The sequence below is a fragment of the Neolamprologus brichardi genome, chromosome 11 (assembly GCF_056152115.1).
Source record: "Neolamprologus brichardi isolate AB-2024 chromosome 11, ASM5615211v1, whole genome shotgun sequence".
Classification (NCBI taxonomy): domain Eukaryota; kingdom Metazoa; phylum Chordata; class Actinopteri; order Cichliformes; family Cichlidae; genus Neolamprologus; species Neolamprologus brichardi.
In genome coordinates, this window is record NC_142114.1 from 23,871,828 (window position 1) to 23,886,942 (window position 15,115).

Below are 15,115 nucleotides of genomic sequence, written 5' to 3' on the forward strand. Positions count from 1 at the left end.
AGGTCAACGGTTAGGTCAGCAGAGAAAGTGTGAGGGCAGTCCGTCAGTTCCATTTTTATGTTTTTGTAATAGGAATCCATTTGCTTCCTAACGTCTTTCCTCCCTGTGGGAAAAGGCTTCGCTGGAGCTTGTCAGGCGAACATGGAACATATTCACATGCCTTGCTGACCCTTTTATACATAAGGACCCTCTTATGAATTCAACACGAGATGGTTAGGTATGATTCAGCGAGCCGTGTACACTGCAGTACAGCACTTACGCTTCATATGGAGCGTTGACTTAAAGCTGGATCTCGCCTGGCTTTGAGGTTTTTTTTCTCACTGAATATTGCTGCAGGAGTTCACGATCAGTCAACCACAAACATTGTCAACATGCAGTCACCGCCGTGGCTTTACTGTCATGTTGAATGCTCGGGCTAAATCGTATTTCAAACAACACACAGCAAAACAGCAAGGTTTGAGAAAATGAGATGGCTAGCTCATGAATGGATTTCGGCCATTATTAGTTGGGCACTAGCATTACCTGATCTGTGTCAACAGCAATTTCCCAATCTGATTTTTTTGTCAAATTGCCCTTATGATTTTGGAATAAAACCTTGTGTTGGCAATGGCCTGAGAACAAAAACACAATAGAGTGGGAGTGATTCCCTCTTTTATCAGCTGCTTCTAAATTGCAGAACGTAGTCCTATAAAATTGAGATTGATGCTACAGCAATAAATATTATTCGAACCTTTTGTTCTCCACTAGTTTTTGATTCACTACATTTATGAAGCAAGCGATACCAACCTGTGTCCCTGGGGTGATGAACTTTGACAGCAAATGATGAGTTTTATTTCCCTCTTTCAGGCTATTTCAAATACGTTATTGGAAGAAACCCACAGGCTGCAAACATTGTTTGATTCGATTTATGAAGTGCTCAGAAGCTCATCTGACCTCTAACTGCTGCTTTAAGGCGTAATTCTTTTCCAAGTTCTCTCAAACTGTCCACAAACACCTAAATCAATGGCTAGCTACAGTTATGTGCTAAAGGTGTTTTTGAATGGAGAGCGCTATTTTCCATTGTAGGAACCTACCTGAAGGACTCATTGATTGAATTCAGGTCCTGGATCACAAAAGTCCCAGCTCTGGGTTTGCATCTGAGTATTCTCTGGCTGTGAGATTAAATCCTCTTTCCAACAGTTTTCTTGAGGAATTTCTGACTATAAAAAGATTTTCAGACCAGAACTGTTGGGAAACCATTTTCCTTGAATACAAGAGAGGGTCATACTTGAAGCTTGAATTACTTCATATATAGCAGAAAGTAAATTCCACATTCAACTAGATCTGATTTCCATCTGTTTTTCTGTTGATGGGATCATTTGGTTCTCATCAGAAATGGCCAAAGTAGCACTCTAAAATTGCACATGGACTAAAAGGAATTTGCCAGCCTTGCTACACTAAGCCTAAAGAAAATACAATGAATAACAGATTTATCTAATTTATTTCACAAAGGGGACTTTGTCTGAACATACTCCTAAACTTCCTGAGTTTTGTGATTTGGGATTTGTCATTATTGGTTATTATTTGGTTGTGTAGAGGCATGAAATCTTTGGGGCCTGAGCAGAATGCTCCTAAGGGGAATTTCATCCAATAAGGGCTTGCATTCAGTAATTGCTGAAATCTCAGTGAAAGTGTTGGTGAAGCAGTTTTGTGTTTGAGTGGGCTGAAGGTAAGACTGAGAGTTTGAGGCCATAATTTTCCCTTCACCTTTCTGTCTGTCAGTTTCTCTCTTCCTTCTACCCTTCCTGGCTTCGCTTCCTCCTAATCTCCTGATTCACTCGGTCACGACAGTTTTTCCCTTCTTTCTTGTCCTTCTCTTTCTGTCTGTCTCAGAGTGTCAGCAGTAAAGCCTTTCTGTAGGCTGTATCTTCAGCTGCAGATGGCTCTTAAGTGTATGCAAGTGCATGTGTGTGTGTGTGTGTGTGTGTGTCGTGGCTGGGCGTTGGGCTGCTCCGGGCCACATCAGCTCAAGCTCCACTGGCTCTGTTTGTGTGCGTACATGTGTTTGTGTTTTCGAGTGTGCCACTCTGTCTCATTCTGTCTCTTTTTGTGTGTTCATTAGTGTGTGTGTGTGTATCTATGTTTGAGTGTGTATGTGTGCATGCATAAGTCCACCTCTCTTTCTGTTTGCACGCTCTGCAGTGGCCCATGAGAACGCCTCATACAATATTCAGGCTTGGTGAGCCTCTTGGTTGTGTCAGCTTCTGTGTGTGTGTGTGTGTGTGTGTGTGTGTGTGTGTGTGTGTCCTACATGGGAGCTTCCTTCCTATACCGGCCTTTATACTGCCCGCCACCCATTCTCTTCATAAGCCAGGAGGCATTAAGCAACATTCGCCAGCATTTGTCCTCAGCTGTCCCCTTCCACAGATGAACTGCATTAAACACCACCTCGTTGGGCAGGTATCAGTGTCGTTTGCCCCTGACATTTTCCATGAATTCTTGCTATTTCACATTACCAGTAGAGTAGCATGAGTCATTTCAGTATTAAAAAATAAAAGCCCTCAGAACCTTTTTCAGAATACGTTATATAGTGTACTGCCAATAGCTGCACAAAATAGCAATTAAGTAAAACGGCAGCTTATTTAAATGTGTCTTTGTCACTTTTTCTGTGGGAAACTTAAATCTCCAAGGTAATGAGTGAATACAACCATTGCATAAATGTAGTGGAGGGAAATGTGTAATATTTAGCTCCAAAACAGGTTGTTGAAAAGCAGAACCATTGACAGCTGTTAAGGAGCTGATATTCTGCATTAGCTGGAAATTGGAAAACATTTGGCTGACAAAACATTTGAAAAAAAGAGATGATGCAACACAGTGGTAAACATGCCCCCGGTCCTATGTTTTTAAAGCATTTTTGCTGGCATAAAATTCAAAATGAACATCACTGACAATAGCGTTTCTCAGTTTTAACATTTTGTTTTTACTTTTTTAAATCACTTACAGGCTTTTAATCATTTGCAAATCATTGAATTTTGTTTCACACAGTGTAATCACCTTTTTTGGAAGCAGAGTTATTGTAAACATTTGTCCGTAGGGAACAGTGTATTTGTTGGGGACTTGTTGGCAGATAAATACAAGCTGGGTGCTCAAGTTAGGAATGTCTATGTAGAATTTGGTTAAAAGAAAGTACTCAACAATGTCTGTGTTTGTGGCAATGAAAGGAAAAGTTCCCCAGTACAAATGTGTGGCTTGCTGAAAGTTTTTGGATAAACAATGGAGCTTTGTGACACAGCGAAATAAGATAGATCTGGCTTTGGATGTCCTCAAAGTACTCGTTACTAGAATGAATATAGATCATCACATGTATCCTTTTAATAACTCAGTTTTGACTAAGATTTCATTAGATATTTTCTTGGCAAGTTATAAGGGAGAAGAGCCCAATGTCTTTACTTCTCTGAAGGGCTCTTACTGTGAAACACTAGCAGGAATTATTTAGTTTTATTAAATAACTGCTGTTAAGAAATGCAGAAAATTTGCAAAGTAAAAATGACCTAAATCTGTTAACATGTTCTTGTCCAAAAGAGAACAGCAGTTTAAACAGCTTGAACAGACTTGTGATTATTGTAAAATACTTTTTATTTCCATGTGCAATAAATGATAATGATCATTTTGTACATTTTGTACATTTAAATGCCACAACTGTGACTGGACGTGCGTTACAGACATAGAGGGTTAGGGGCTTTCAGTGGTGCCCTGTACAGTCGAACAGTCAGTGTGACAAGATTGGCGAATTATACAATAATTATTAAAGATTATCTGCACTGGCACATGGTGTAACATCGCTGGTCAAGGACAGAGCTGAGACACACCGAGTGACGGAGCGCGAGAGTGAGGGAGAGGGAGAAGAGAGAGGGGATAATTGGATAGTCTCAAAATGTGCCCATTTGCTGCTCTGCCTCTGCAAGTGCTTTTGAGTATAAATTATGAAGTGTGGATATAGTCACGCAGGCACACTCAAACGGATACGTGCACGTGCGTACACAGTCTATGCTTCGTGTATGTTGCTCTGTCTATGCTGTACATGCATGCACCTCTGGCCTTAAATGCCTAGATGCACTTAAGTTCATATTGAGGTGTGTATATGGGTGTGGGTGTGTGGACTCTATTCATCACACAGTTAGACATTCCTTCACTTCAGTGCAAGCTTGAGAGGCTGTGCATATGCACACACAGCCTCTCTCTGAGATGCACGTGCTGCTTGAAAGTGTGTGTGGGCAGCCTGCCTCTCCTGTCAGAATGTGTTAATCCGCTTGACTGCAGATCCCAATCAGGGCAAAGAAGGGAAGTGAGCGAGAGACAGAGGGAACACAAGCGAGCGCAATGCTAAAAGAGTGGGGATGAATAGCTGAGGAGAGAAAGCAAGATGGGCGGAGAAGGGGGATGCCCTTTTTCCTTTAAGCGGCTCAGGGAAGACGGATCTCACCAAGAGCTTCAATGCTCGTGCTTAAGGACTTTGGGCACCGCCCTGATCCTCCTGGGCTGCAGCCAGGGGAGACTCACATATTGCGAAACATTACTTGTCAGTATTTTCCTACTAAGCAACAGATTGAGTTTGTTGCTACAATAGCCCTAGCGCTTCAAACAAATAGTATACAACCCCAGATTACCCCACTTAGTGCACAGTGAGAAATTCACCACCCTGCAGAGTTGCATGCCCACTTCTCCTCTGACGTCCTCTCGCAGAAAGCTGATGCCTGTGTTGTCCGGTAGATGCTCCTCATATAATCCTTCTTTGCTGTCTGAACTCTGTGGTCCTCCTGCTAAGACCTGCCATGCCCAAGGTCCTAATCTGGAGTAGAAGAGGTCATAGGAAGGTTTATTGGTGCTTACATTAGTGGTCACCACTCTTACTGGGTTTTGTTTCTTCCAAGTTTCTGAACCACAAAACTTGTCTGAAAGGCCCAAAGCTCAACCATAATTAGGATTTTTGGATTTATTATTTTTTTTTACGTTACAAGTAGAATTTTAATGTGTTCTCCCTTTTAAATTAGATTTTTTGGGGGGGTTTGTGACCTGATACATTCACACAACTTGATTTGAAACCAAGATATAAACTTGTCTAATGTTTAGTCATTGCCTCAAAATTATTCAAATTTATTTCTTATTATTACTTCACTGTTTTTTGCAGTTGAACTTCAAGGTTAAGGAATGCAATATAATGCCTTCAGTTATGGTCAGTATTATACCACACATTCACAGCATTGTGTTCAGAATAGAGATCCTGACCATACGAAATAATTAACAGCCCTGTGCTGAAAAGGGGCCAAGATTTCATTAAAACAATATTAAGTACTGGAAGTCCTTGATTATAAAATATGTGACTCACTGAGTCGTGTTATGGAGATTCTGAATGAGGAACACATACTCCTAGAGGGCAGAAAAATAGGCTTTGGAATATTTTGTTTAGTTGTCATTAGTGTAGGCGGTCATATATCAATAAGACTGATTGGCTTACAGGTCATGTGTAGTTGACGTAGGGCATCATGCACGATCAGCTTCCTCTGATACATAGCAAACCATCCAGAGGCCTCTTGAGGGCTAAGTGGGAGAAGTCCATTATTTTCATGGACAAATAATTCCAGTGAGAGCTGGAGGGGTAATGCCTGTTTGTGCAGTGATGGTTTTTAATAAACTAAATGGTTAGAAATTAGAGGAAGTCATAAACAAAACTTTGTCCAAATGTTTAAATGATTAATCCAACCTGAATTCCTGAATTTTATACTTCAATTAGAAAAAAAAACCCACTTAGTTAGACCATCACAATGCATAACATATAGTTGAGTTTTCATTTATATTTTCATGTCACGCTTTTGACCCTGAAATTAATGCATAATTAATACTTTACACAGGGGAGCACTAGGAACAGGAAGCATAATTAATCTAAATACAAAAGTGACAGAGAGCAGGACGAGGAAATGCATTTACGTTCTTTTCTGTTCTATTTTATTTTATTTATTAATTTTCTGTTTTAACAAGGTGTTCAAAAAAATACATTCTGAACCCGCACGATAGCGAGTGTGTGTTTTTTGTGGGGAGCGAGGACATGACTTCCTCACGTCTCACAGCTTGGCAGGTTACTGACATGAGAAACAACAAGTGCTGATCTATAATACAACATCTGAGGAGGCTGGCAGCCACTGCTGTGCTGAGACTGTGGATATGATGCCCCAAATGACTGACTGTAGGGGGCTGCATGCGTGAGAGAGAGAGAGACTTTCTTCTGCATTTCTGTATTTGACAAGCCACAATGAGAGTTGACATTACAGTTTGCTTTGCACTTACCAGGCCTAGACAGCAGGGACTCTGCACTGCTCCCTAAGTACTTTTGGGACCATATAACCTGCACCGTCATAGTCTAAAAGAAAGCCTAACAATAAACAGAACATACTGTACTGGGCAAATAAAAGTGAGATTAGAAAACTATAATAATCAGTTAAAGGAAAGATTTTTACATGTCTCTGTTAATATTCTGTTTATCCTTCATGTTCATGTTTGTCACTAAAACATCCCTTCCTAATATACTTCTGTTAGAAGTGATGAAGAACAAAATCCAGTCTTTGGTTCCTGAATAGATTTCGAAATTCATCCAGTCAAGTGGCCACCTTCCTTTTACATAGATTTTGATTCTGTGCTGACCTGCAGCACAGCAACACTGAGTCAAAGTGGGAATTTGGTACTCGTATGTAAAGTAAATGCAACTTTAGAAATCAGTTGTATTTTTATCTGTCTTATTTGCCTCCATAGTACTGAAATTGGTTTGTAATTCCCAGATAAATTTTTCTAATGAGGAGTGATCAGTGGCCTTATGAACACCAGACAATAGTTTGGTGACTCCCATCCTTTAACTTTAGTTAAAGTACAGTACAAATCAGTGATTAGTCCGACCCTCCTTTGTTCTTAAAGCAGTTGTGATTGTTCCAGTTGTTTTGGAGGACTGGCCAAAGTTTCTGTGGATTACAGCTGATTCCAAGTTAACTTGATGATGTTGAGATTAGGTTTGTGTAGAGGTTACGCTATCAGTTGCAAGACTCTTTGTTCTTCTTGATAACAAAGATAGGTTTCATAGTCTTTTTGCCATGTTGAACAATTACTTTATCATAGATAAGAATTTAAACATCTAAAGTGGCTAAACAGGAAAACTGTGCAAGCGGTGCTGTTCGGCAGTTTCATATCTGGGCCTTCCCACTTCACAAAGTGTCCAAGTCACAGAGCCCAGAGTTGCTTCCAGAGGCAGTGTGTGTATCTGTTAAACTTATACATGGCTAGATATGGTGACACCCAAACACACATGTATGTTTTAGGTAAGGTCTGTTTTTCTGGCACTTTCCAAATGAATGTGACAATAAAGCTGAAAAAGAAAAGGAAATGCAAAAAACCAGGACGGGAACCTGATACACTCAAAGTATTATTGCCACTGTTATCAAACGTCAAATACTGACACTATGCATGCAGTCGTACAGTGACTTTCACTCACGACTTAGACACATAGAGGCTTCAAACACATTTTCAGAGTAAGGGATAAAAGGTTGGAGCAGGAAAGAGAGAGGAAAAGGGAAGGAAATAATGATGGGAAAAGCTCTGGGAACAAGAGACAGGGCAAAAGAGGAGAGGGAAAGAAACTGAAACAGGAGAGAATGAAGGTTGATGAGAGGAAATGAGCGACTGGGGAGTATTGCGTATGGAGACGTTTCAAGGAAGCAATGGCGAGAGATGTTAAGGGTGGAAAAACACAGAAGGACAAGTGCGAGAGTTTGCACTTGCACTGTGAGCGAGCGAGAGCTACGTTAAAGGTGGTGGGCTGAGAGATGAGAGGCCGAGAGAAAGACAAAAAGAGACAGGACAAAGCAGCAGCAGCGTTTCATGGAGAGCTGGAAACAGAGGGCGGGCGGACAGGCGGGTGGGCGAGCGAGCGAGCCAGAGGGGAACGAAGAGAGTGAGGTGGGGGCGGGGCTTGCGAGCAGTCATAGCCAGTTAGAGGCTGGCGTGGTGCTCTGCAGGGTGAATCTTACCCTGGCAACACAATAGAGCGAGAGAGCGAGAGGGAAAGTGGGAGAGAGGGAGACAGCGGACAGGTGAACAGATGGCTGACTGAGAGACAAGCTGATCAGTGCACAACAGAGGGGTGTGTGTGCGAGTGTGAGCGAAAGAGAGAATGTGAATGTAATGCAATGTAACACAAAATGTTCAGTCTGAGAGAGAGTGGGAAAACAAACAAAGAAAGTGAGAGAGAGTGAGAGAGGGGGAAAGATGCCCATGTTTACACTGTAATGTTCACAAAATATCAGTGGAGTTTACATGAGAGAAAGACAGAGAGGCAAGCCTATGATGTCCAAAAAATATCAAGTGTGTGTGAAAGCAAGTGGAGACAGTGTGAGAAGGAAGCCTACTGTACGTCTGTTTGCATCCATATGTCAGTGTGTCCATTAGGATTGTTGCTTTTTATATGAATTTGAAAGTGTCAGATGGAGAGGAAGCAAAGGAATATTTGACCAGTGGTGATCCGTTCAGATTTTTGATTTATGGGTCGGGCGCTTTGTACTTCAGTGGAACTGAAATGCAGTGTCATTCTGACCTTATTCCATGGCCTGCTTCTTTGGCAGAAAATAGAGTAAGCTAGCAATCTCAGTGGATAATTACGGCCTCAAATTAGGAAAAGCAATAAGCAGAAGCATTTCGACTTCAGTACTACGTGCTGAAGAAGTTACAGATGAAGGTAAGTTTGTATGCCAACTAGGTAAAAACTGGTGAATCTATTGCCACGATGGCATAAAGACAATGAAAATGAATGAACACTGTCCTTATTGGAAGCGTTAGTGGAAGCATTGTAAGAAATGGCATAATTGTTCTTGTTTTTATTGTCCTTTGGGGGAAATGATGTTTGTGTCAGAGTTAATAACACATGGCGCCTTAATAGCATATGCATGATAGCTGCATCTTTATGACAAATAATGCCAGATTTAATCAAGTACAGAAATACAAATGAATCACACTTAAAATGGGACAATTTTAAGAAGATCGAGGGCATTTAGGGAATTTTGTCCAAACCCCAAAGACGGTTGCATGTTTGGTCTTATTGTCATTATTTTTGTTCTTATTATTAAAAAAAAGTATATGATCACCAAATCCATTTGTATTTTGGCCCTGTTCATCATATCAACTCTAATGAGGACTGATATTTGATGACGCTTTGGTCGCAGATCTATCAAAGTAGGATTAAGTTTTAATTGAACTAAAGCTTAAATTGAAGGAGATTTATTTTTTGGTTGGTGTAGCCATCTACTTTTAAATTAGGCTTAGGAAATGCAAAACTGGAACTTTGTCTCTCCTCACAAGTATCCAAGTACAAATGTGTGTCACTACATGTGAACAGTGCACCAACATGGCTTCGGTGTCATCCCAGTTTTGTTTGCAGGCTCTTTATCTCTTTGTGTCCTGACAGTCAGGGCAGGAGGTCCACGCTTCTATCACGTCCTCCACACAGCCCTCTGTCACACGCCGTCATTGTCAAGTTGAAAGTTGTTCTATTTTTATTTATTTTATGTAGTTCTTTTATTCTCTCGATTTTTAGGTCAGTGCGCACACTCATCTGCCTCAGCAGAGTGTGTTTTCTATGAACTGTGCGCAACAAAGCGCATGGTGGCTGCTCCTGTGTGTGAAATTTACATTAAGCTGCAGATCAGAGCGCTTACTTGTTCTGGTGAGAGTTAACAGCTGAATCAGGAGACTGTCTCCATGTTGGAACAAATCTTTCTAATAACCCGTTTCTGTGGGTAGATAAAAAAGCAGCTTTGACACTGCGATAATAATAACGGCTTTGGTTTTTAATGAGATTCATATCAAAGAGCAGTATTGTTATTAACACTGAAAGTCTTTTTACCCTTACATCCAAATGGCATCATTACCCTCCTGCCCTCACCTGTTTTTAGGATTTCAGGCTAATACATCAAAAATGAAAAGAATCTCTGTCTCTTACTCCTCGGGGTTTAGTCTGGAGCTCTCGATACAACGACTTCCCGCCAGCTTCACTTTAGAGGCTGAATTGCATGCAGTTGAATCATTCTCACTTAACAATGATTGTGTGCTGTGCACTCATGTAACACATGGTTAGGTTTTAATCAGACCGCCACTAGACTATAGTCGCACCTGACACGGCAAGTGCTTGTTAATTAAAGAAAGTAAAGGGTGCATGAGTTATTGAATATAATATCTGTTGGGTGATACATGTAACAGTGCCCTGCATTATATGTTGTGTGTAATTGAATTTCAGAAGATGCCGGTGGTTTTATTTGTTTTACGTACTCAACTACAAATTAGGTAGACTACATGTTTTTGTTCAACCCCCAAATTACACTTACATATGAAAAAGGACTGTTTCACAATACTGTGGAAAAACTATGCACAACCCTATGATTCAGTAGCTTGTAGAGCCATTCTTAGCAGCAGTAACTTGAAGTAATCACTTTCCGTGTGACTATGATTCTCTCACATCGTTGTGGAGGAATTCTGGCCTACTCTTCCTTCCAGTGTTCCTTGGGTTCATTCAGGTACGAAGGCATTTGTTTATTCACACCTTTCAATGAGGTTCCATCACAGCATTTCAGTGAGCTTGAGGTCTGGTTTTACTGCACCATCGAGACACCAGATTTGCTGGTGTACTTGGAATCATTGTTCTGTTGCATGACCCAGTTCTAGCTGTTTAGTCAGTAATACAGAGGAGTTCATAGTCGACTCAATCACTGAAAAATGCCCTGGTCCCATATCTGCAGAACAAGCCAGAATCATCACTGTTAGTATTTGCTCTATGTGTTCATATGCCGTGTTTGGTTTTCTACAAATGTGGTGCAATTTGGCCAAACATCTCCACACCTAAGTAGTTTTCTCCCAGCAGCCCTTCAACACCAACCATAATCATTCAGTGTTTTTGTAATTGTAAAGTTGTGACTTTGGCCTGTAGACTCTGAGATGTAGCTCTTGTTGTTCTCTGTGCTTTGCACGGTCTCACTTTGGGGGGAATTTGCTGGGATGCTCACATCTGTATGCCTGCTTTTATAGAGGTGCTCACACTTGCTGATGATCATCTAATCAAGCACATATGATTAGCAGCACCTTAATCTCATAATACCAATGGAAGCAATAAGAGCTTACTTAGTTTTTCACTTTTTTCACATGACTGCACATTACAGTTAATACTAGATACTAGATTTACGAGCTTTTAAAGAAATTCTTTTCCTGTGATTGCTTGTTCATTAAACATCCACTTTCCTATGTCTTAATGATGCTTCTTTTTTGTAAGACACTGAAGGTCATTTGTTAATTCTTGAAATCAGTTGATTTCTACAGAGTGCAGCTTAAAATATAGTGCTTCGCAGACAGATGCCCCCTCCTCTCCTTTTTTTTTTATTCAATAAAAAATGTTTTGGATGGAATGACTTGCTGGAGTGAGAACTAGAGTCTTTTTTTCTTCTTTTCTTTTTTTTTTGGCCATGGTTATAGTCTATTTTTCCTTTGGGACAGATTTCAAGGCGAGGGATTTCTTTCTTTTCGCACCACTCAAGGCTAAAGCTTGTATTTGGACCACAGTAGGATCTCCAGCTCCAGTTTAAGATCCATTTTGCTACGAGGATCTCTCTGCTTGGCTCTGTGGTCAAGGGCCCACCAGGCAAAGCTACTTAACAGCAAATCTTGTTTAGCAGAATCCTCTCAAAATAAGAGCCTCTTTATCTCCCTCTCTCGCCCGTCGGTCTCCCTCTTCCATTTCTCGCCCTTTCCAAAGTGTGCGAACACTGACGCAACCTGTCTGCCGTTAGCTGAAGTGCTAATACCAGCACATGCTTCCTAGCTCACCCTTTACCCCTTTGCTTTACTTTACCACATTCCTCAGTGCAAAGCTTCACACCAATTACTAACACTGTTGATTAGCCAACGTGTGCACAAGTGTGATGCCTCGCTGTATCTTCTGACATGCACATAGTTTATTGGCCTTGTTCTCTCAGACCACATCCTCCGATTTGAAAGCTTTCTGCGGTTGGAATAAGACTTGTAAGACTAGTTTTTCAGCCCTTTAAACCATAACTTCCTGAGTGCACCTGCTGGATAAGCAAGTACAGTTTCTTCCTTAATAACTTGCTTTCAGGTGGGTGGCAGATGTTACGAACTTTGACCTCACAAATCGACAGAGGATTTTCAAAGGTTGAAGTTGAGAACGTGTGTTCCGTAAGGCAGCTTTTCTGCTCACAGAAGGTGCCGCAAGGAAAAAAAGACAAACTCTTTTTATGTCATCATCAGGGTCAAATTGTTCCATCTGACCTTAGCTGGCTCATGTTTATACAATGAATAGCGTAGGAGTCAGCACATTTTATGCAATCAAGATGTTCATTTGTGTTTGAGAAATGAAAATCTTTCACTGTGTGCTAATTTCAATATGTGCATGGAAAAATGAAATGTAAATGTGCTTCCTTCTCCTCCTCTACCCCTCTTTAACCGCTTCAGACGTTGCGAAAGAAAGGCTTTAACGGTTGCAACAGCCCTGAGCCCGACGGCGACGACTCCATCGACCAAAGCCCGCTAAATGACCGCAAGACCGAGGACCTGGACAGCCTCTTCAAGCGCTACGGCGTGAGTACAATCACATTTTTGTCACCTTATCTAACCTACCCTTTCTTTTCTTCTTCTCCCTTTTTTCTCTACTTTCCTCTCTCTCTCTTTCTCTCTCTCTCTCTCTCTCTTTCTCTCTCCCTGTCTACCTTCTCTTCTTTTGTTTGGGGAACGAAGGCTCTGAACAAGAAAGAGCACCGGGACTCTGAGAGCCCAGACCCCGAGGAGCCCTTCTCCCTCACCCCCCGCACTGAAGAGAAATACAAAAAAATTGACGAGGAGTTTGATAAAATGATGCAGAACTATAGGCTGTCAGTGAGTACCTCCCACCACTCTGCGTAACCCTGCCCCCTCTTCATGTTGGTACCTTGCTGCTGCCGCTGACCGGACAACCGGAGATTTCCGGCTGCTGATGGTGGCCTGACTACTCACAGAGCACTCGCCTTCACCATTCCCCACTCCTTTACCTTCTCTACTTCACCGCTTACCAATAGCACCTATCCCCATCCCCCAAATCACTACCCACAACCACCCCACCCCACTGATGGTGTGTGCTTCAGCAAGAAATAAGAGCAGCCAAGTTCATAAGGGAAGCCTCTTAAAAGTAAAATTTTAACTAATGTTCACATTCATCATTAATTAATGGATGGTATTATTTTTTTTTGTAAGAAAGCCTAAAGTTGTGTTTCCAGTGTTGTTTGGTCTTTTCAACAACCAACACGAATATAATAACTTTAAAGAGATAGACTCAGATAGACATAATTTATGGGGTACATGGAGAGTCATTTTCTGCAGTTAAATTTCCTAGGAGTCATAAAAAAGACAAATAATATTCTTTTTTTGCTGTTTTGTTTTGTTTTTTGCAGTGCTGCGCATGTGTAAGACAGAAAGTGATCCTTAAAAAAAGCAGCATGACACCAAATAGGGCATGCTAACTGTGATTATTCATCTGAAGTTACAGTCATCACAGCGAAGCCCATTCTCAGGAGTATTATGGCTTTTAATACAATGTTTCTGATGCCTCTGCAAGTTCGCAAACGTACAAGAATAAACAACAGAGGGAGAGGAGCGATAACTAGGTCCCTGGTTCTCACAAAAGTTGGCATAGCAACTAATATCGCAAGGGGAAATCATGTTTTATGGTAATAATCAACACGTTTGGAGCATGCCTTCGAGCAGTCAGATCTTTTATTTTTTTTTGACTGAATGCACCAATTGTGTAATACTTAGCAACATTAAAGAAAGAGCGTTGCAATTTCAGATAGTCTGTATCCACCAGGGCTGTGTCTGTTTCTCAGATAACACATAGAAAGCCAGAGTGCAGTTGATAACCGGCTGTTATTAGCAGCATTACTGAGGTCACTTTAGTCCCAGTGTAGTCCTGTTCCTCCGATGGGCTCCTGACATTATCCAGGTTCTGCCTCCTGACTGGCGCTCTGCCAATCCCCTTTTACCGCTCTACTTCTTTGCCAATTTCTCTGTGATTCATTTTTTCCTCTCTGCTCAATAATGCCATTAATGTCACTTTAATGACTAGCACTTAATTTACAGCTCCTCTTCCTGTCTGCCGGCCCCCTGATTGGTCGCTTGGGATGGGACACAGTCACTTTGAGGTTCTGCAGAATAGTTAGGCAGCAGTTGTTTACTACAATCACACCTTTGGTGTTACACCTTTATGGGGGGTGGAGGCGTTTTTCTTTTTTCTTATTGTTGTTCTTTACTGTATTAGGCTTGTTTTGTGGTATGCATGACTAGTCTCATAATCATGCTGTAATTGTAATTGTTAATATGCATATGAAAATAGGACTGTGAAAAGGTATATAATTATGAACAATGTATAATGTATGCATTGTCAGCTACATATCTAGTTTACATCTAGAGCGATGGAAAGACTATACCTTCGCCTGGTTTTCAGTTTAAAGGCTTGAAACACACTATTTGTTAAATTAAAAGCAGTTTTATGGACAAAACTAGTATAAAAAACACGCTGGTGGTTTGGAGGGAAGAAAAGGCTTTCTTCAAAATGACATCAAGCGCTAATGTTAATATTAATTTACTAAAATCTCACATACATCAGAGCATAATGGAGAAAATGAGCTGCCTCTCAGATTAATCAGCTCAGTGAATCTCTCCCCTCCTGATATCCACCCTGCCTCCATCAGCCTCTCTGTGCTGTGTGAGACAAATAGCTCTGAAAAGACTTTCTCAAAAGAGAAAACCACAGAAGAAGAAGAAGAAGCGGATTCAATCTACTGCACTTAGAGAGCTGCAGCGCTTGGCTCATGCCATTTGTATGCTAGCGTAACGCTGCTAGCAAATGACTCTAGCGACAAGCTGCCCCGACATCACTCTGCCCCTCGGTGTCCCAGTCAGCCTGCCTACCTGTCTGGTTTTCCAGCACACCTTTCACGGTCAACCAGTAATCAGAAACATGCAGCACCACCTGCCACTCCTCCCCTCAGCATCATAATCCCCAGCATGA

The 15,115-nt window shown here is 41.3% G+C and overlaps 1 protein-coding gene across 8 annotated transcripts in view; it reads left to right on the plus strand.

Moving 5' to 3' along the window:
• mef2d (myocyte enhancer factor 2d) overlaps nt 1-15,115 on the plus strand; it is a 101,705-nt gene that overhangs the window by 48,963 nt on the left and 37,627 nt on the right. For 4 of the 8 annotated variants that reach the window (XM_087848394.1, XM_087848395.1, XM_087848396.1 and 1 more), the window contains exon 4: nt 12,529-12,948. In XM_087848394.1, coding sequence (XP_087704520.1) covers nt 12,529-12,948 — 420 coding nt within the window. The remainder of the gene's footprint in view (nt 1-12,528; nt 12,949-15,115) is intronic. The other 4 variants (XM_087848397.1, XM_035908093.2, XM_087848398.1 and 1 more) reach the window with 2 other exon arrangements.